Genomic DNA, 23,061 nt, shown 5'->3' with positions numbered 1-23,061 from the left:
ACTTAACATTTTAAAAATAATTAAATATCTATTATTTTACTAAAATAATTTTGAAAACTTTAGAGTTAACATCTGGAATCAGTTTATATACTTAATATTACCACACTCATCCAGTAATGAGCTATTGCTTATGGAAAGTTGTTTCATTTACAGGAAGTAGTTCTTTTCTGCTGTTTTAAAATCTGTAACAGGTTATACAGGTTAAAGAGACATTTCTAGGGACTATAGTTAGATTACCCATGCTGTTGCCATAACTAGTCTCTTTATTATTTTCGGAGGCTAGCGATAATTAAAATTCTGTCGTATATAATTATTATTTGGGGAAATATTGTCAATCTATGAACCTAAGTTTGATTACAAAAGCTTTTAGAGGAGGTAGAGTTTAAGGTTCATTTATACTTTTTTATTTAATAAAATGCATTTTAAAAGACTTGAATGTGTTTATTTTTCATGACATATGAAGTAATTTCTTTCATGATAGCATTGAAACCATGTAATTGGAGGAATTATTTATTAGATATGAATAGTAGAAACTACTAGAAATTTTAAGAATATCCCAAAGTTGTTACAGCAGCACATCGTGTTAGATACTTTCAACTACAGATCCGTCATTAGCAAGTATTTATTGGATATTAGTATATGCCAGATACTATACCAAATTGTGTAGGGCATCAAAATGATACAGCTCTTGTACTCAAGACACTCAGAGTCACTTTAGAGTGAGGCCTAGGACAAGTCCAAAAGAACTGTAGAACAAATGTACTGTTAGTGCCATGGGAGATAAAAAGCTATCAAAATTCAAAAAAGAGAAAAAACCGTATACAATTTTCAGAGTCCAAATAAACTTCATGAAAATGACAATACCTGAGATAGCAAATAAACACGATCTTGATAGAGAAAAGAGTGAGATACCGAAACCAGTCAGAAAATCACAAGCAAAGGTCTAAAGTAGATGAGTACAAGGTCTGGAGACCAATGAATGACTCATTTGGTTACCCATAGTGAAAGCAGGGTAGCATTGGGAGATAGGGCCACTAAGGAGAGTTGGAAATATTTTGTAGAAAGCCTTAAAAATCTGAGTAAAATATTAAGCATGCTCAAAGAGGAACCCCTGAAGAATTTTAAAATAGAAGTGATGGAATTATGACTGTACCTTATAAAATTCTGTTGAGTTATGTTAGAGCAGTGACAGAACGAGGTGGGGAGACTACTTGGGAATTGTACGGCAGTCTTTATGAATGGTAATGAAAGTCTGAATGAAGGGTAATGGAAGTTGATTGGTAATGGAAAGAAGGAAACAACACTGGGATAAAATAACATAGGACTTGGCATGCCACCAGATGTATATAGGTAAAGTGAAAGGAAATACCCAAATTTGAAACTCATTTTAAGTGTTGTTACCTAGAACAGCGTTGACTCATTTTAAGTATTGTTCCCAAAAAAAGGGTTTATCATTTCAATTATAAATAATTGGAAGTAACCATGCTTTTCTAGTTCTGCCAAACCATGACATTGTATTACCAAAGGAAGAAATAGCATCAAGAGAAAAGATGGTGGTGGTAAGGGCCAAGATTCCAAAAGCAACCAGGATACCAACAGAGCGCTGCACCAAAAACCGTACAGATCACACATCCACAAATTCACTGGACTGCATCCAGCTTACTTCTGAGAAGTGTGAATTTATCTGTTTCTGTTTTATATTTCAGCAATGGAAAATAATTATTAGCATAAAAGTGAATTGTTTTTAATCAAGAGAAAACTAAAACTAAATATACTATAGATTTTCTCACTTTGTAGATTAACTATTCGGCCGAATTTATACCAAATAAAAAAATAGGATACTTTATCATTTGGACAGTCTCACAACATTTTAAATCATTTCAGATATAAAAGATAATTCCTTCAGCCGATCGCGGAGTTCTAGCGTAACCAGCATTGATAAAGAATCTCGAGAAGCCATCTCTGCTCTGCATTTCTGTGAAACTTTTACTCGAAAGGCAGATTCATCTCCTTCCCCATGTTTATGGGTTGGTACTACTCTGGGAACAGTGCTTGTCATTGCACTGAACCTTCCGCCGGGAGGAGAGCAAAGACTTCTTCAGCCAGTAATTGTGTCTCCAAGTGGTATGTGTGCTTTCATGCTGTACTTACATTGAAGATCTGACTTGCTGTATTTAGTAGAAACCTTTGCTCTTCATTTTGGAATTGATCTAAGAATTCTAAAAGATAAACTAAATGGAGAGAGTTGTAGTCTTCTGTTTTTAATGACAGAATACATGGAACAAGGTTCCATAAAGTTTATTTATACAGCCATTCTAATCTTGCTCTTCTTTTTTCTTAACTCTAAGATCATGTCTAAAATGATTACTACATAAGAAAATGAAAAAAAAAAAAGCCCTATTCTTCTAATACATCCTAGGATACCTTAAAATGCTGTGTTCTGTAAGCAAAAGGATGGTACCATATTTAGGAGAAAAAGCAAAAAGTATTTTTTTAAACATCATTACTTGGAATTTAAAATTAAAATGTAATTTTTATTTTAATGGTAATTTGTGAAATACCAAACAGTTTGATTTATTCATTCAACTCAATAAATATTTAACTATATTCTATATGCTTCATTGTTAGAAAAGGCTACATAATGATAATCTTCTTACTAATCTTGTTTCTTATTAGTAAGCAAGAAATATCTATATAGGAAAAAAACCTGGAAAATATTTAAAGAATTTTAAATATTGCAGTAGTCATAATAAAAAAGTAGATAAAAAGAAATTAATTTTCATAACATTTGATTTAGCCTAATGTATATAAACTATTATGATTTCAACATGTAATCAGTATTTTAAAATTGTTAAGGTATTGTACTTTTAATTTGTTTGTACTGTCTTCAGATCTGGCATGTATGTGTTTTATTCTCACAGCAGGCCACGGTGTGGACAGGCCACGTTTCAAGGGCTCTGTAGCCACAGTGGCTGCGATGTTAGTGCAGCTCTAGATGCCATCTACTTGCTCGCACACTTGTTGGTAGTTCACTTGCAGATATGAGAGAAGACATAGTTGCAGACATCCCAGCATTTATCTCTTTGGGACATGTAGTTCTGATATCATTTTCCGGATTCAGATACATGCTTGACAACTAAATCACTTCAGTAAGCCGGGGTACAATTCCAGTTTAATATACATTCTGCATGTTCTTGAATATCTGTTGTGTGTAAGGGCTGGAATAAACATATTTGCTGTGGGGATTCAACCATTTGTTACTTACATATTTTAGGTACTATATTGAGGTTAAAAGGAGCGATCCTGAGAATGGCATTCCTGGATACTACAGGCTGCTTAGTGCCACCTGCATATGAATCCTGGAGGGAACACAATGTTCCTGAAGAAAAAGATGAAAAGGAGAAATTAAAGAAACGACGGCCTGTCTCCGTATCCCCCTCCTCTTCTCAGGAAATTATTGAAAACCAGTATGCAGTGATATGTTCTGAAAAACAAGCAAAGGTCATCTCACTGCCAACTCAGAACTGCGCTTACAAGCAAAACATCACAGAGACCTCATTTGTGCTTCGTGGAGACATCGTAGCGTTGAATAACAGTATCTGCCTTGCCTGTTTCTGCGCCAATGGACATATTATGACTTTTAGGTAAGAGTTACACATTTTCTTAAAACACAAATAGAGCATTTACACCTCTAAAACATAATATTGCATTTGAATGAAATGTTTTTGTTTATAGTCTTATACACTGAGAATTTATTGTTACTTTATAGTGAATAACTTTATGAGGAATACAAGTCAATTTTATCTCCCTCTCATGTATACTAAATCATCAGTTTTACAAGATCTTGCCATTTTTGTCTTCTGTAATACTCTGTTTAAGTCTAAAACCTACCTTGTTATTTTAAATTCCACTTCCATATGTATCCAATGCTCATCATGACTAGTGTACTCCTTAATCTCCATCACCTATTTCATTCATCCCCAGACCCCACTCCCATCTGGTAACCATCAGTTTGTTTTTTGTAATTAAGAGTCTGTTTCTTGATTTATCTCTCTCATTCTTATTTTTGTGCCAGTGCTTGTTTGTTTCTTAAATTTCACATGTGAATGAAATCATATGGTATTTGTCCTTCTCTGATTTATTTTACTTAGCTCTATCCATGTCCTTGCAAATGAGAAGACTTCATTCTTTTTTATGGCTGAATAATATTGTGTGTGTGTGTGTGTGTGTGTGTGTGTGTGTGTGTGTGTGTGTGTATAATATATGGAAGAAGATGTGGATCTTCTTTATCCATTCATCAATCAATGGACACTTGGGCTGCCTCCGTATCTTGCTGCTGTAAATAATACTACTATAAACATAGGGGTGCATGTATCCCTTTATATGGATTCTTGTTCTTGTGTTCTTTGGGTAAATAACCCAATAGTGCAATTGCTGGATCACAAGGTAGTTCTATTTGAACTTTTTGAGGACCCTCCATACTGTTTTCCAGAACCTACCTTGTTTATTATTAATGACTTTTCAATATTTTTCTCAAGTTTGCCAAGTTTAAGGCCTCTACTGGATGTGTATTACTTGCCCCTCACCAACATGCGGATAGCCAGAACATTCTGCTTCACCAACAATGGACAAGCATTGTATCTTGTTTCACCTACAGAAATCCAGAGACTGACTTATAGTCAAGAGACCTGTGAAAATCTTCAGGTAAATAACAAAAATATTACTATAATTTCTTTAGAGGTGAAGTATTCTCTAAGGTCCCTTACTTTTGTTCATCTCTTACACTCTCAGGAATATACAAATGAACCTACATAGGAAAATCCAAAGCCTGGCTTTCAGACCATATGCTTTGAGATTTGTGATAAAGTATCTTCATCAGACTCTTATTATAAGAGGAACTTATCTCATTGATCCAAATTTTTTTTCTCCAGTGATGGCAAAGAAATATGAAATGTTATATACATTTTATACACACTCTCCATGTATAGTAAATATCTATTATACACACAGAAAAATCTTTTTTAAGGAAATAGGTTAGTGTGAAAATAATTATATCTGTTTGAGGGCAAATTGTGTCATCCCTTCTCATACACTCTATTCACAAGGATGTATATATATATAAAAGAAAAAATAAGATTCTATAGTTTTTCTCTCTGAATATTTTGGTTGATCTTATGTTTAAATACAAAACTGTTTCTTGTTTTAATATTCAAGTGCCTTATGTGCTTGCATATACAGTTGATGCTTGAACAAGATGTGTTTGAACTGCACAGATCCACTTATACACAGATTTTTTTCAATAAATACAGTACAGCAGTGTAAATTATTTTCTTTGCCTCGTAGTTTTAACATTTCCTTTCCTCTAGCTTGCTTTAGTGGAAGAATACAGTATGTAATAAATATAATGTATAAAATACGTGCTAATCCACTGTTTATGTTATCAGTAAAGCTTCTGGTCCACAGCACACTATTAGTAAAGTTTTGGGGAATTCAAAAGTTATACGTGAATTTTTGACTGTACATGGCAGTTGGCAGTTGATACTTCACACTGTCCAAGGATCAACTGTATATTAGAAATGATCAGTCTACAGGTGCCTGGGTGGCTTAGTTGGTTAACTGTCCAACTCGTGATTTCAGTTCAGGTCATGGTCTCATGGTTCATGAGATCAAGCCCCACAACCGGCTCTTTGCTGACAGCATGGAGCCTCTTTGGGATTCTCTCTCTCTCTGCCTGTCCTCGATTTGTGTGCACACAAATTTATTTATTTATCTCAAAACAAATAAACATTTTTAAAAAATGATCAGTCTAGTTTCACATTTTAAAATAAAAATGGTCTTGAAATACTGAGCTAAAATATTATTTGATATTCACAGGAAACCATTATCTAAGGGAACTTTTCTTTTTAAGGGAACTGTATAATGAAAGTTTTTGCAATTAATTAGCCCTATTTTATTTATTTGTAAGTTTAAATTTGTGGCTTTTTTAGAATATGAGCTTTAGAGTCAAGACTGAATTTAAGTCCCATCCTTGCTAATAATTACACAATTATGTGAACTCAGACAAGTTACTTACTGTCTCTGTGCCCCATCATCTTTAAAAATAGGATTACAAATTTTACAGTGTGAATTAAAGAAGACAATGCACATAAAGTGCTTAGAGAGAGAGAAAGATAGCGTGTGAGCAGGGGAGGGGCACAGAGAGAGAGAGGGAGACACAGAAGCTCAAACAGGCTCAAGGCTCTGAGTTGTCAGGACAGCCCAACACAGGGCTTGAGCTCACAAACAGTGAGATCATGACCTGAGCTGAAGTCATACACAACCTACTCAGCCACCCAGGTGCCCCTAGGATTAGAACCTTATATTTTAGATGGCCATTTTTCAGCCTATTTCAGTGAGCAATTAGGTAGAGTACTTAGGAAGGTCTGGGCTCATTTCTGAGAAATAATTAGCTTTAAAATAAGCACTGCTTCAGACTTCACACCTGCCTAACAAATGAAAGGAAGACCCAAAAGGTTCAAAATATTCCCTAGTATCCCGGAATGAAGCTGATGATGACTTAGAGAAATGAAAAATATCTAGTATTTAACAGGGTAAAAATTGAAAGGTCTAGCATCCAGTCAAATCAGTAAAAATATTTAATCCATAATGAAAAGAATAACCAATCTTTATAAGAGACCAAACCAGAACTGAGACAGACATTAGAATTAGTACAGAAGGACATCAAACCTGTTATTATAATATTTCACATATTCAGAAGTTAAGTGGAGACATGGAAGATATAAAAGACCAAAATCAAGCTTTTAGAGGTGAAAAAACTACAGTAGTTTTTGAGATGAAAAATACACTGCGTGGATTTACAACAGATTAGACAATGCCAAAAAAAAAAAAAAATTAGGTAACTTGAAAACACAGCAGTAGAACAAAACAACTGAGTGTTTAAACTTGACAAATTCATAGCACCAAACCACTTATATTTAAAAAAAAAAAAGTTCTTGTCAAATCAGTCACCTCAGTTTCCACTATAAGAAACTGAAAAAGAAAAGGAACTTAACCCCAAAGTAAGCAAAAGAAAGAAAATAATAAATATCAAAGTGCAAAATAGTGAACAGAAAGAGAAACAAGGAAACAATAGAAAAACATCAATAAACTAAAACTTGATCTCTGAAACCAATAAAATTGATCTCAAGCCAGTCTGATTATTAAGAGAGAAGTTACAAATTACCAGGGTCAAGAATGAGAGAAGTGGCATTACTATATTCTACAAATATTAAAATGGATAATAAGGAAATAACAACTTTATGTCAATTAACTCAAAAACTTAGGTGAAATGGACAAATTCCTGGAGAGACACAATTACCAAAAATCACTAAAAAAATAGATAACTTGAAGAATCCTTTATCTGTTGGAGTAATTGAGAAGAAAATTCCAGGCCCAGATGGCTTCACTGGTGATTTCTATCAACATTTTTAGGAGGAAAAAATACCAGTTCAACACAAAACTCAAAAATTAAAGTGGAAAGATCCTTCCATACTCATTCTTGAAGCTTAAATTAACATGATATGAAAAATAGATAATACATTACAAGAAAATTCTATATAGGTCAATATACTTCACAAATATAAATGTAAAAATTCTAAACAAGTTGAATCCAACAGTATATCAAAGGATAATTCTGGTCATAATAATTCATCATGACCAAGTGGGATTTACCCCGAAATGTAGAGTTGTCTTAACATTTGTAAATCAGTGTAATTTCATCATACTAGTAAACTAACAGCAATTGACAAAATCTAACATCCATGTCTTAATTAAAAAAAGAAAAACCTTAGCAAAGAAGGAATAAAAGGGAGCTTAAAGAACATCTAGGGAAAATCTACATCTAACATTATATTTAATGATAAGATACTGAATTATTTTTTCTTAAAATCAGGAGCTAGAAAAGGATGCTCACTCTCAAAACTTCTGTTCATTGTTGTATTTAAGGTTCTAGCCAGTCCATTCCGGCAAGGGAAAAATAAAAAAGCATCTCAGTTGGAAAGGAAAAGTAAGCCTGCTGTTACTCACAGATGACATGATCATCTATCTAGGAAATCTATCCAAAAAGCTACTAGAGATAATGAATGAGTTTGACACGGATGCAGTGTATGAGACCAATATGCAAAAAAACAACAAAACAAACAAAATAAGAAACTATATTAGCAATGGGTATTGGAAAATTGACATTTAAAAAAACACCATCTATAATAGCAACAAAAAATATGAACTACTTTGGGATAAATCTGGCAAAAAATATCAAAGATCTCTACATTGAAAATCACAAAACACAAAGAAATTTTAATAACTTGAATAAATTGAAATATGTAATTTGATTTGAGGCAACCTCAAACAAAATACCGGTGGGAATTTTTTTAATAGGCATTGGCAAGTTTATTCTAAAATTCCTATAGAAATTCATGGAAACTAAAATAGGCAAAACAACTCTGAAAAAGAATAAGGTTGAAGTACTTATACCACCTGATTTAAGGAATTATAATGCTACGGTGATAAAAAGAACATGATACTGACATCAAATTAGATAAATAGATAAATGTAACAATATAGAGTTCAGAAATAAACTCATATATGGACAATTGATTTTCGATGAAAACAGTACAACTGAGAAAGGAATGTCTTTTCAACAAATTATGTTGGAAAAATTGTATATTAAAATTTAAAGAACTTTGATACATGCCTCACAATACATATAGCAGTTGATTCAAAATGAATCCCAGACTTACATGTAAATCCTAAAACTATACAACTTTTAGAAGGAACCTATGAGAAGATCTTTGTTAGCTTGGGTTAGGCAAAGATTTCTTAGCTACAACACCAAACTCACTATCCATAAAAGAATAAAATTGACAACTTAAAAATTTTAAACTTCTACTCTTCAATGACATTTAAGAAATAAAAAGATAAGCCACAGGCTGGAAGAAAAACTTGACAAAACATGTATTTATAAGAGACTTAAGTCCAGAATATGTAAAAGATTCTGTAAAAGTCCACAGAAGGTAGATAAAACAATCCAATAAAAACTTGGGCAAAATCTTTGAATAGATGCTTCACCATGAAAAGATTTTCAACATTATTAGACCTTACAGAACTGCATATTATAACCATGATGATATATCATTAAACACTTATTAGAAATGCTGTAAAAAATTGGGGTGCCTGGATGGCTCAGTCAGTTAAGCATCCGTCTTTGGCTCAGGTCATGATCTCACGGTTTGTGAGTTCGAGCTCCATGTTGGGCTCTGTGGTGACAGCTCAGAGCCTGGAGCCTGCTCCAGATTCTGTGTCTCTCCCTCTCTCTGCCATGCTCATGCTCTTGTCTCTCAATAATAAATAAATATTCAAAAAATTTTTTAAATAATATAGGCTGTAAAAAGAATAACATGCCAAGTTCTTACAAGAATGTAAAGGGTCTAGAACCCTAATACACTGCTTCAGTACAACCACTTTGGAAGACAGTTTAGAAGCTTCTTAAAAAGTTAAACATTCGTAAACCATTCTACTCTTAGTTTTTTAACTTAAAATAAAAGGAAATTTATATTCATAGCTATCTTATTTGTACTAGCCAAAAAACTGGAAACTACCCAAGTGTCCATCAGCAAATGAATAATCAAATTGTAGTATATTCATACAGTAGAATACAACGCAGCAATAAAAAGGAGTGAACTGTTGATAACACTCAGTATCATGGATGAATCTCACAATAGTTAATTTACTGTTACTAGATGTAGAAAGATTCCACAGAAAATGCAAACCTATTTTAGATTTCACCAGCATCACTAGAAATTAAAATGAATCATTCTAAATAGTAAATTTAATCATAGGTAAAATCTTTATTTTTTTTAGTAATTCTTTTTAAGTTCATTTATTTTGAGAGAGGCAGTGAGAACATGAGCAGGGGAAGGGCAGAGAGAGAGAGAGAGAGAGAGAGAAAGAGAATCCCAAGCAGGCTCTGCAGGGTTAGCATGGAGCCCAGCAAGGGAGCTTGAACACACAAAACTGTGAGATCATGACCCGAGCCAAAATCAAGAGTCAGAAGCTCAACCAACTGACCCACCCAGGTTCCCCGATAAAATCCTTCTTCAAGCACAAGCAAAAAACCTACAGATACTACTTAACATTTTTGTAACATATATTTTTTTTTTAATGTCAGTGTTTCAACCCAAATGTTAATACTGAGACTGTGGCCTCTAAGAAATCCCTACTATTAACTTTCCCTTAAAGATAATCTATTCATATTGTTGATCTATTGGTAAATAATTTCTGTATTTTATACTTTGTTTCATCTTGAATTGTGTGAAAATAGTTTTTCCCTTTTAGTGTTTATAAAATTGCGTGTCTACTCTTGGCACTTTATATGTTGTTCATTACCTTTAATCTTGATAACATTCCTGAGGGGTAAGTGTTATTATTGCTTCTTTTTAAAGTTGAGGAAACCAGTTCTCTGAGAGATTGATTTGCCTAAGATTCCTCTGTAGGTAAAAGGCAGAGATGAGAATCAAACCCAAGTCCGTGTGTTCCATGGTTTATATTTGTTCCAAACAGTCATTTCTCCACTATAAGTGACTCTTCATTTATAACTATAATCTGTTTTTTTAATATTTCTTACTTTATACTTAATAAAATTATAAGCTTATTAAACACCAAATAAATTCAGAATTCTAAACTATAATTTTAAAATAAACTTTAAGATGCTTATCTTTATACTGTCACTCATATGTCATATTACTCTTAGTTTAGCATAAAAAAAACATTGAAATGGTAGCAGTTTCCCAGTTTTTGTTGTATCGATTTAATAAATATAGTTTAAATTGAATCTGTGTAGTACAGTATAGAAATGTTTGGAAATATGCCTAAATTACCTTTGTTATATAGTCTAATATAAATTTGAATTAAATTATAGTTATCAGTATGTTCAATGGTGAGTTTTAACAAGTTTGTTTTATTGACTAAAGGAAATTTTTCATTTCAATTTTACTCTACTTTGTAGAAATTCATAGGAAAGAAAATTAAAATGTATGATTTCAGTCCACTTCAACATTGTAAGTGAAACTATGTTATATAGTGTTAACAGTTCTCTTTTTTCATTTATAATCTGGTTGGAGAGACAGTATTAATATGAATATATTTGAAAGTAAAATCTTTGAACATCCTTTATTAACTTTCTTAGCCCAGCCCTAAGGAAGAAACTAAAAAACACATACTTAATCTTCAACTATAATAATGTAAAATCAGATACAGCAGAACTCCTACCTGGAACCAATAATGTACTGGTCTTTTTTATCATAGCTACTTCAGTAAGCAGAAGTGCAGTCCCCAAACTTCACTCTACTTTTATTTTACTTCTAAAGCTTCCCGGAGCTGCCTTATAAATAATGTTGCTACTTTCCTTCTCTTATAGAAATTCCTTGGGGTGCCTGGGTGGCTCAGTCGGTTAAGTGTCCGGCTTTAGCTCAGGTCATGATCTCACGATTCGTGGGTTCAAGCCCCGCTTCCAGCTCTGTGCTGACAGCCGACTCAGAGCCTGGAGCCTGTTTCAGATTCTGTATCTCCCTCTGTCTCTGACCCTCCCCTGCTCATGCTGTCTCTGTCTCTCTCTCTGTCTCTCTCTCTCAGAAATAAATTTTAAAAAAACATTAAAAAAAAAGAAATTCCTATTCCCGCTCTGTATTTATCTACAAAGTAGATATGTATATGTCAGCAACCTTTCTTGTCTCCTGAGTTAGTTTTACAAACATTTCTGTGCTCTGAAAAATAGTGACAGTAATTTCAGACAATATAGAAAGAAGCCTTTCGATCCTCTGTCAGATTTCTGGAATATCATGTGTATGTTGGCATAATTCTTTTCCTGGGCTATATTTATGAAAGTAGAGGTTGGTGTGTCTTTCTAAGTTACTGATTTTCTGACTCAGCTGAAAGTGATAATTTCAAAACTGTGTATCATCATTACACTAAACTTTTCAACTTACTGGTAGCTTTTCTTCTTTCTAATGTAGGATGACCTTATTATTAATCCAGCTATCAATTCTTGATATTAAGAATTAAGGGATAATTTTGTCATAAAGATTGGATTCTTCTTACAGTTTAAGCAGGAATATCATCTTTGCTTGAAAATAATCTAGACAGAGTAGCAAGCAGCAAGTCCATTTTAGTCAGTTTAGTCTTAATTGTTTGATTAAGTCAGTATGTACTAGTCCTGATCACTTGAAATATGCTTATTAATTGTTTCTGAATCGCAATAGGTAATGTTATAAGCTTAAGTTGAAGAGTTTGCAGTGATGGTTTTGTGAATTATAGTTTAGTTTCCCTATAACTTTACCAATTACAATTTGTTTTGATTTTAAAGGAGATGTTGGGAGAACTCTTCACTCCTGTAGAAACACCTGAAGCACCAAACAGGGGATTCTTCAAAGGCTTATTCGGAGGTGGTGCACAATCTCTTGATAGAGAAGAACTGTGTAAGTTGATTTATTTGATTTGGATATTAATATCTACAAAACTGAAGAATTCAAGCCATTTTAAGTTTTCTTACATGTGTAAATTATGTTCACCTTTTCCTCTGTCACAACAATTAATATATCCATGTTTTTAGCAAAAGTACATATTTTCTTGTCATTCTAAGCAATATCAGGGGACTATTTTACTCAGGGAACCAAGATCAGAATAGGTTCAGGTAGTAAAAAAATAAGTATTCACAACTTGAAATGAATAATTTAGAAAGTATTTTCATTAACAGTGATCTTTTGTTATTATTTTAATTTTATAATTAACTTTAATTGGTGACCTTAACTTTGAAAAAGTGTTTCACCTAAACATTTATTTTATGAAACCTCCAGAACTATTCTCATTGCAGTAGAAAGTTATGTAAAATAACAAAGTCTAGTTCATTTACTACCTTCCACATAATTGTCACAGAATAGGAATTGATTCTTGAATGTTTGCAATGCAAATTAAACAATGAATGTTTGACCTTTCATTCAGATAGGAACTGTTATCTATCCTTACTTTTTTCCTTTTATTCTCTTTCTGTTTTGCAAAAATATTTTAGGATTTTCCTTTTGTATTTGTTCGACTAATTAAAAAAACCTATAACATTAAATATCAGTAAGTAGCAGTGCAGTGCAATTTAATTTTCAGGACTTCTCCAGATGATTGATCAATCATCTTGGTACCGAGAATCAGTCAGTTTTAGTTCATTGTAAAAAAAACGAAGACTGTTCTTCAAGCTATGGGTGACTGATAATTTGGAATAATAGTCTCACCAAGGATAATTGATAAAGTCACACAAAATTTTTAAAATGTATTTTTGAATTCTTTAAAACATCAAAGAGCTAAAAACAAAACAAAACAAAAACATCAAAGAGCTAATAGTATAGTATAGTAAGAATACTATTCCTGGGGAAGGAAGGGAACCCAAAATGCTGAGCCTAAAAAACTGAGGCCACTCTTACTCTGGAGTACTTTGCTAATCTGAAGCAGGAGGCTGAGATACTAAACTGTGTTCATATGAGCAAGGTGGACTCCTGGAACAGGCAAAGATGGGGATCTTTTTTTTTTCTTTTTTACAGTACTTACTTTCACTATTTTTTAATTAAATTTTAGTTAATATATAGTGCAACATTGGTTTCAGAAGTAGAATTCAGTGGGGCCTGGGTGGTTCAGTCAGTAGAGCATCTGATTCTTGGATTTCAGTTCAGGTCATGCTCTTACAGTTTCATGGGTTCACGCCCCACATTGGGTTCTGCATTGGCAGCACAGAGCCTGCTTGAGATTCTCTCTCTCTCTCTGCCTGTCTCCTGCTTCCTCCACTTTCTCTGTCTCCCTCAAAGTAAATAAATTTTTAAAAAATAAAAGGAATTCAGTGATTCATCGCTTACATACAACACCCACTGCTCATCACAACAAGTGTCCTCCTTAATACCTGTCACCTATCTAGCCCGTCTCCCACCCACTTCCCTCCATCAGCCCTCAGTTTGTTTTCTGTCCTTGAGGGTCTCTTGTGGTTTGTTTCCCTTTTATCTCTTCTCCCCCTTCCCATATGTTCATCTGTTTTGTTTCTTAAGTTTCACATGAGTAAAAATCATATATTTGTCTTTCTCTGACAGACTTATTTCACTTAGTATGATACACTATAGTTCCATCCAAATCATTGCAAATGGCAAGATTTCATTGTTTTTGATAGCAGGGTAATATTCCATTATATGCATGTATATATACATATTACACACAAGCACCATGTCTTCTTCATCCATTCATCAGTCAGTGGACATTTGGGCTCTCTCCATAGTTTGCCTATTGTTGATAATGCTACTATATAAACATTGAGGTTCATGTGCCCCCTTCAAATCTGTATTTTCATATTCTTTGCGTAAATACATAATAGTGCAGTTACTGGATTGTAGAGTAGTTCTATTTTTAGTTTTTTTGAGGAACCACCACACTGTTCTCCAAAGTGGTTGCACCAGTTTGCATTCCCACTAGCACTGCAAGAGGGTTCCCCTTTCTCCACATCCCATCAGCACCTGTTGCTTCTTCGGTGATTAATTTCAGCCATTCTGACAGATGTGAGATGGCATTTTATTATGGTTTTGGTTTCTCTTTCCCTGATGATGAGTGATAACTGGCTTCCTTTCATGTGTCTGTTAGCCATGTGGGTGTCTTCTTTGGAAAAGTGTCTATTCATGTCTTCTGCTCATTTCTTAACTAGATTGTTTTTTGGTTGTTGATTTTGATAAATTCTTTATAGATTTTGTATACTAACACTTTGTAGATGTTGTTTGCAAACGTCTCCCATTCTGGAGGCTGCCTTTTAGTTTTGTTGATTGTTTCTTTCACTGTGCAGAATCTTTTGATCTTGATGAAGTCCCAGTAGTTCATGTTTGCTTTCATTTCCCCTGCCTTCAGTGACATTTCTAGTAAAAAAATGTGACAGCCTAGGTGAAAGAGGTTGCTGCCTGTGTTACTCTCTAGGATTTTGATTGTTTCCTGTCTCATGTTTAGGTCTTTCATCCATTTTGAATTTATTTTTGTGTGTGGTATAAGAAAGTGGTCTAGTTTGATTCTTCTGCATGTTGCTGTCCAGTGTTCCCAATACCATTTACTGAAGAGACCATCTTTTTTCCATTGGATATTTTCCTGCTTTGTCAAAGATGAGTTGACCATATAATTATAAGTCCATTTATGGGTTTTCTTTTATGTCCCATTGATCTATTTGTCTGTTTTTGTGCCAGTACCATATTGTCTTGACTACAGCTTAGTAATTAATATAGCTTAAAATCTGGAATTGTGATGCCTCCAGTTTTGTTTTTCTTTTTCAGGATTGCTTTGGTTATTCAGGGTCTTTTGTGGTTCCATACAACTTCCAGGATTGGTTGATCTAGCTCTGCAGTGAATGCTGGTGGTATTTTGATAGGGATTGCATTAAATGTAGAGATTGATTTGAGTAGCATAGACATTTTAATAGTGTTTGTTCTTCCAATCCATGAGCATGGAATGCTTTTCCCTTTCTTTGTGTCCTCTTCAGTTTCTTTCATAAATCTTTTATAGTTTTCAGAGTACAGATCTTTTGCCTTTTTAGTTAGGTTTATTCCTAGGTATTTTGCTATTTTTGTTCAATTGTAAATGGAATCGATTTCCTTTTTTTTCTGCTACTTCATTATTGGTGTATAGAAATGCAACAGATTTCTGCCCATTGATTTTACATCCTGCGACTTTGCTGAATTCATGTATTCTAGCAATTTTTTGGTGGAGTCTTTTGGGATTTCTACATAGAGTGTCATGTCATCTGTAAATAGTGAAAGTTTAACTTCTTCCTTGCCAATTTTTATGCCTTTATTTCTTTTTATTGTTTGATTGCTGAGGCTAAGACTTCTAATACTATGTTAAATAGCAATGGTGAGAATGGGCATCCTTATCTTGTTCCTGACCATGGGGGAAAGGCTCTTAGTTTTTCCCCTTTGAGGATGATATTAGCTGTGGGTCTTTCATATATGGCCTTTGTGATATTGAGGTATGTTCCATCTATCCCTGCTTTGTTGAGGGTTTTTATCAAGAATTGATGCTGTACACTTTTTCTGCATCTATTGACAGAATTATATGGTTCTTATCCTTTTTTTTTTTTTAAATTAATGTGGTGTATTATGTTGATTGATTTGTGGATCTAGAACCAGGCTTGCAGCCCAGGAATAAATCCCACTTGATCACAGTGAATAATTGTTTTCATGAACTGTTGAATTCAGTTTGCTAATATCTTATTGAGAATTTTCACATCCATTTTCATCAGGGATATTGGCCTGAATTCTCCATTTTAATGGAGTAGTCTGCTTTTGGAATCAAAGTAATGCTGGCTTCATAGAATGAGTTTGGAAGCCTTCCTTCAATTTCTGTTTTTTAGAACAGTTTAAGAAGAGTAGGTTTTTAACTCTTCTTTTAAATGTCTGGTAGAATTCCTTTGGGAAGACCATCAGGCTTAGGATTCTTGTTTTTTGGGAGATTTTTGATTACTGATTCAATTTCTTTGCTGGTTATGGGACTGTTCAAATTTTCTATTTCTTCCTGTTTCAGTTTTGGTTTTTGTGGGTTTCTAGGAATTTGTCCATTTTTTCCAGATTGCCCAGTTTGTTGGCATTTAATTTTTCATAATATTCTCTTATTATAATTGTTTATATTTCCATGGTGTTGGTTGTGATCTCTCCTCTTTCATCCATGATTTTATCCACTTGGGTCCTCTCTCTTTTCTTTTTGATGAGTCTGCCTAGGGGGTTATCAATTTTGTTTATCCTTTCAAAGAACAAGCTCTTAGTTCCTTTGATCTGGTTTACTGGTGTTTGTTTCTGTGTCATTTATTTCTGCTCTAATCTTTATTATTTCCCTTCTGCTGGCTTTAGGCTTCATTTGCTGTGTATTTTCTGTCTCCTTTAGGTATAAGGTTAGATTGTTTATTTGGGACCTTTCTTGATCTTTGAGATAGGCCTGAATTGCCATATACTTTTCTCTTAGGGCTGCCTTTGCTGCATCCCAAAGGATTTGAACTGTCATGTTTTCATTTTTATTTGCTTCCATGTATTGTTTTATTTCTTCTTTAATTTCCTGGTTAACCCAGTCATTCATTCTTTAGTAGGATCTTCTTTAATCTCCATGTATGTGAAGGCTTTCCAAATTTTTTCTTGTGGTTGATTTCAAGTTTCATAGTATTGTGATCTGAAAATACGCATGGCATGATCTTGATCTTTTGGTAACTGTTGAGAGCTGATTTATGACCCAGTATGTGATCTATTCTGGAAAATGTTCCATGTGTACTCGAGAAGAATGTATATTCTGCTGCTTTTGGATGAAATATTCTGAATGTATATGTTCAGTCCTTCTGGTCCAGTGTGTCATTCAAAGCCATTGATTCCTTGTTGATTTTCTGCTTAGATGATCTGTCTATTGCTGTAAGTGGGGTGTTAAAGTCCCCTACTATTACTGTATTATTATCAATGAGTTTCTTTATGTTTATTATTAATAGATTTATGTAGTTGGGTGTTTTCAAGTTGGGGGCATAAATATTTACAATTGTTAGATGTTCTTGATAGACCCCTTAATTATGATATAATTCCCTTCTTCATCTCTTGTTACAGTCTTTATTTTAAAATCTAGTTTATCTGATATAAGTATAGCTACTCTGACTTTCTTTTGACATCTATTACCATGATAGATGGTTCTCCATCCCCTCGTTTTCAATCTGTAGGTGTCTTTAAGTCTAAAATGAGTCTCCTATAAGCAGCATATAGATGGATCTTGTTTTGTTTTGTTTTTCCATTCTTAATACCCTATGTCTTAGGGCATTTAGTCTATTTACATTCAAAGTGATTATTGACAGATATGAATTTAGTGTCCCTGTGTTGCCTGTAGAGTTGGAGTTTCTGGTGATTTCTCTGGTCCTTTCTAGCCTTTGTTGCTTTGGGTTTTTTTTTTCCCCCTCCACTCTAAGAGTCCTCCTTAATATTTCTTGCAAGGCTGGTTTAGTAGTCACAAACTCCTTTAGTTTTTGTCTGGGAAAGTCTTTATCTCTCCTTCTATTCTAAATGACAGCCTTGCTGGATAAAGGATTCTTGACTGCATATTTTTCCTATTCAGCATATTGAATATTTCCTGCCACCCCCTTCTGACCTGCAGAGTTTCAGTGCACAGGTCTGCTTCTGGCCTTATGTGTCCACCCTCGTGGGTTAAGCACCTTTTGTCCCTAGCTGCTCTCAGAATTCCCTCTCTGTCTTTGTATTTTGCACATCTCACTATGATATGTCATGGTGTTGACCTGTTGTTCTTGTTGTTTTGTTCTTGTTTTTTTATTTTAAGGGGAGTCTTCTGTACCTCTTAGACTTAGATGTCTATTTCCTTCCCCAGATTAAGGAAGTTCTCAGCTAAAATTTGCTCAAATAAACCTTCTGTCCCTTTTTCTCACTCTTCTTCTGGGACTCCTATAATACAAATATTGTTTCACTTTATGGAATAACTAAGTTCCCTAAGCCTCCCACTTGTGATCTAATAGTTTTCTTTCCCTTTTCCTTTCAACATCATTAGTTTCCATAATTTTATCTTATGTATCACCGATTCTCTCCTCTGCTTCTTCAGTCCTCATTGTGACTGTATCAAGTAGGTTTTGCATCTGTTATAGCATTTTTCTTCCAGCCTGACTAGTTTTTAGGTCTTTGATCTCTGCAGCAAGGATTTCTCTTGTGTCTTCTGTGCTTCTTTCAAGCCCAGCTAATAGTGTTCTGACTGTTGTTCTAAATTCTTGTTCAGATATGTTGCTTATCTCTGTTTTGAGCAAGTTCCTGGCTGTTTTTCTTCTCAACATTTCTTTTGGGGAGAATTTCTCCATCTTGTCATTTTGGCTTAGCTTCTGTCTTTTCCATGTTTTGAAAGCGAGTTATGTTTCCTGTACCTGAGAGTAATGCTGTATTATAAAGGGGTGTGTACTGTCCAGGGCCCAGCACTTCAGGAAGTGTTTGTGGTGTATGCTGTGTGCACTCTGCTATTGTGCTTTGGCTGCTCTTTCCTGCTGGTCAGTCCTCCACAAAGCTCCTCCTTACTTGTAGTGGGGAGTACTTGGGCCTTTAACTTGGTGTGCTTTGGTTTGTTTGTTAAAATAAGCCTGAAAAATAAGGGGAAAAAAAATCTTGATCCCAAAAAAAAAAGAAAAGGAAAAAGGAATGAAGAAAAAAAAAACAAACCCAGACCATCAAAAAACTGTAAGCCTGATTCCAAAGGGAAAAAAAAAGAAAAAAGAAGCCTGATCCAATTAAAAAGAGAAAAGGAAGTGAAAAACACAAACTAACAAACAAAAAACTATAAGTCTGATTCCAAAAGAAAAAAAAAAAAAACATAAACAAGCTTGGTCCTATTTCTTTTTTTTTTTATTTTTTATTTTTTTACATTTATTTATTTTTGAGACAGAGCATGAGCTGGGGAGGAGCAGAGAGAGAGAGAGAGGGAGACACAGAATCTGAAATAGGCTCCAGGCTCTGAGCTGTCACCACAGACCTGGATGTGAGGTTCGAATCCATGGACCACAAGATCATGACCTGAGCTGAAGTCGGACGCTTAACTGACTGAGCCACCCAGGCGCCCCAGTTTGGTCCTATTTCTACCAGGTCTGCAGGTGTCATATTGAAGCACTTGATTTTCAGTGCACTTGGTGCATGAAGGGTGCTGTCTGTGCTGGTCTTCTGGAGGAGAGGCCTATTGCATTGGCTCAGAGTCACTGTCCTGCCCCAGTAAATAAGCACTGGTCAGGAACATAGGGGTGGGGTTTAGTGTGAGCTGGTCTCACCTCCACTGGGGGCCACTGTGTTGCTCTCTGAAGTCCCACCATGTTGGTGTTGTGGGGAAGATGGCACCACCCCAGTCTCTTGTCCCTGGATAGGGGTCTCAGGCTGTTCAGCAGCCCTCGCAGAATAGCAAAGGCAGTCTGCTTTCCCTGCACCACAGCCCTCCTGCTCTTTTCTTTGGCGTGCACCTGGGATTCAAAACTCGAAATCTTAAAGGATCTGTTACCAAATGGACCTGCCCCCCTCTCCTCCAGAGTACAGCCTCTACATGCTGTGTCTGATGTCCAATGTCTCAGAAAAACAGTCCCATGCCTGCCCAGTGCACGGAATCTATGGTGTAGCACCACTAAAGGCAGGAACAAGGTTATATGCCCTCTGGGTGGCCAATAAACACATGAAAAGACATACATCATCATTTGTCATTAGGGAAGTGCAAATCAGATAAATGCCACTTCGTAGTAGGATGGCTATCGTTGAAAAGATATTCAATAATAAATGAAGAGGTTTGCAAGAGGTCACGATCTTGAGGTTTAGGTCATAATCTCATGGTTCACGAGTTCCAGCCCCACATCAGGCTCTCTGATGACACCTTGGGGCCTGGAGCCTGCTTCGGGTTCTGTGTCTCCCTCTCTCTGTCCCTTCCCCGCTTGTACTTTCTCTCTCTCTCTCTCTGTCTACCTCTGTCTCTCTCTCTCTCAAAAATAAATAAAACATTTAAAAAAATTTAAATTAAAATAAATAAATGTTTGCAAGAATAAGGAAAAATTGAAAATCTCCTACATTGCTGATAGAAATGTAAAAATGGTGTAACCTCTTTGGAGAGCTGAATGTTCCTCAAAAAGTTAAATATGACTCAACAGCTCCACTCCTCGGTGTTTTTCCAAGAGAATTGAAAATCTCTGTTCACACAAAAACTTGTACAGATGTTCATAGCAGCATTATTCATAATAGCGAAAAAGTAGAAACAACTCAAAGGTCCATCATCTGATGAACTGATGAAGTATCTGATGAACAAAATGTCATCTATCCATTCGATGGAATATTATTCAGTCATTAGGAAGAGTGAAGTACCAATATGTGCTACAACATAGTTGAACCTTGACAACATTATTTTAAGTGAAAGAAGCTGGACACAAAGGCCACATATTATATGAATCCATTTATATTACTGTTCGGAATAGTAAAATTTATAAATACCAAGTAGATTGTTGATTGCCAAGGACTGAGAAGTGGGGGGATAGAAAGTGACTCTTGATAAGCATGGGGTCGTTTTGGTTTTTTTGTTGTTGTTGAAGTGATGAAAATGCTCAGGAATTAGTGATAATGGTTACACAATCTTCTAAATAAATTAAAAGTTACTGAATTGTTCAGGGGCAAATTTTATGGTATGTGAATTACATTTTCAGTGAAAGAAATGTATGCTGAGAGAAGAGGGATAATCTGACCTCAGTCTTTAACAGAATGTAGGACTTTTACAGTAACTTAGATATTAGGGAATCAGTCTGGATTGTGTAGGAAAAGGAAGCTGTGAATTTCTGAGATCTTTTGAAGGAAGAAAATTGGTCTGTTTTTAAGCGAAAAGATAAATGGAGACAAAGAAAGAGATACAGCATATCTACAACTTTTGGAGGCTAACATAGAATAATAAATTCTGCATTTTTCTTTACTTCTAAACCTAAGTACAGTATTTAAAGTATGAGAAAGCATGGAAGGGGCGGGGCCTGGGTGGCCAAGTCCATTAATCATCCTACTCTTGAGATTTCTGTTCAAGTCATGATCTCAGTTTGTGAGTTCAAGGCCTGTATCAGCCTCCATGCTAATGGTGTGGAGCTTGCATAGGATTCTCTATGCCCCTCCCCCATTTGTGTGCGTGCTGTCAAATTAAAATAAATAAGCTTAAAAAAAAACTTTAAAAAGGTATTAAACAACAGAAAAGTTTATAGAGAAAACATGGAAGAAACTAAACCAAATCTGTATGTTTAATTTATCTTTAATTTTTTGCACACCTTAGAGTAATTTTTACTGTTATGTAAACTAGTAACAGTATACCCATTATTCATTACAACAAAGAATTATTGGTCCCTTTTTTTACACAAATTTTTGTGACAAACTAGTATAGAGTAGACTGTTAATGTACGTTCTGTTTTTGCATGTCTAAAAAACTAAAAAAATATTAAAAAATCATTATAATGAGAAACAAAGTGAATATATACATATTTCAATTATATTGTCAATGTCAACCTAAAAATTGTGTTTTAATGTTATCATGTAGTAACATTTTTATATTAATAAAATTTTCATATCTTGAGTTACTCTCTCATTTATCCAATCATTCAGTTGGAGAATCGTCCTCAGGAAAGGCTTCAAGGAGTCTTGCACAGCATATCCCTGGCCCCGGTGGCATCGAAGGTGTGAAAGGAGCGGCATCTGGAGTCGTCGGTGAATTAGCACGAGCCAGGTTGGCCCTAGATGAAAGAGGGCAGAAGCTTGGTGATTTGGAAGAAAGAACCGCAGCTATGTTGTCTAGTGCAGATTCGTTTTCTAAACATGCTCATGAGGTATGTCTATCAAACAGATATTTAAACAAAGTAATGTAGGTAAAGCAAGCATGAAAATTGGGGTTTTTTTCCCCTTTAATAGAGATTATATTTCTACAGGAGAAGTTTCATTCATTCTCTGTACAATAAAGTTCCTGATTCTTGCCACCAGAGGGAACCATGACAAGGATATGTATACCTCAGGAGCCCTTGTTCTCTTACTGAAGTTTATAAATTTTGAAGGAAAGTGCTCTACTTCACACTTTTTGTAAACAAAATCAACGGATTTGCAACTGTTTATAGGGAACACAGAAACCTCAAATGTTAGAAAAGGGAATAATTTGCCTCTCTTGATTCTTTAGATTGATCTAAATAACTAAATTTGGCAAATATTTTTATTCAAGTAGACAGTACTAAATCTATCTATAGACCAATCCATACAGAGGACCAATGAGATGCATTTTTATAGTGAATTCATCTTGCTAAATTCAGAAGTCATCGTGGACCTTAGAAACAGATACTGTAAAGAAGGGACCCCTAGCTGGCCTTCTTATAAATATGCTTTATTGGCCAGCATTATAACACTTAAAAAACTGGACTTAAAGGCCCCTAAGGTAGAATATCATCTTCATTTTGACACATAGGTCTACCAATCCTTGATT

General features: G+C 34.7%; 1 protein-coding gene across 2 annotated transcripts in view; it reads left to right on the top strand.

Annotated features, from left to right (window-relative positions):
- STXBP5 (syntaxin binding protein 5) overlaps window positions 1-23,061 on the top strand; it is a 160,519-nt gene that overhangs the window by 132,835 nt on the left and 4,623 nt on the right. For both annotated transcript variants that reach the window (XM_077776130.1, XM_077776129.1), the window contains 5 exons: window positions 1,885-2,124; window positions 3,275-3,644; window positions 4,539-4,704; window positions 12,398-12,509; window positions 22,200-22,420. In XM_077776130.1, the coding sequence (XP_077632256.1) occupies window positions 1,885-2,124; window positions 3,275-3,644; window positions 4,539-4,704; window positions 12,398-12,509; window positions 22,200-22,420 (1,109 nt within the window). The remainder of the gene's footprint in view (window positions 1-1,884; window positions 2,125-3,274; window positions 3,645-4,538; window positions 4,705-12,397; window positions 12,510-22,199; window positions 22,421-23,061) is intronic.

The sequence above is a fragment of the Crocuta crocuta genome, unplaced genomic scaffold, assembly GCF_008692635.1.
Source record: "Crocuta crocuta isolate KB4526 unplaced genomic scaffold, BGI_CrCroc_1.0 scaffold25, whole genome shotgun sequence".
NCBI lineage: Eukaryota > Metazoa > Chordata > Mammalia > Carnivora > Hyaenidae > Crocuta > Crocuta crocuta.
Note: the sequence above shows the minus strand (reverse complement) of the source record. Positions and strands in the feature narration are given on the sequence as shown.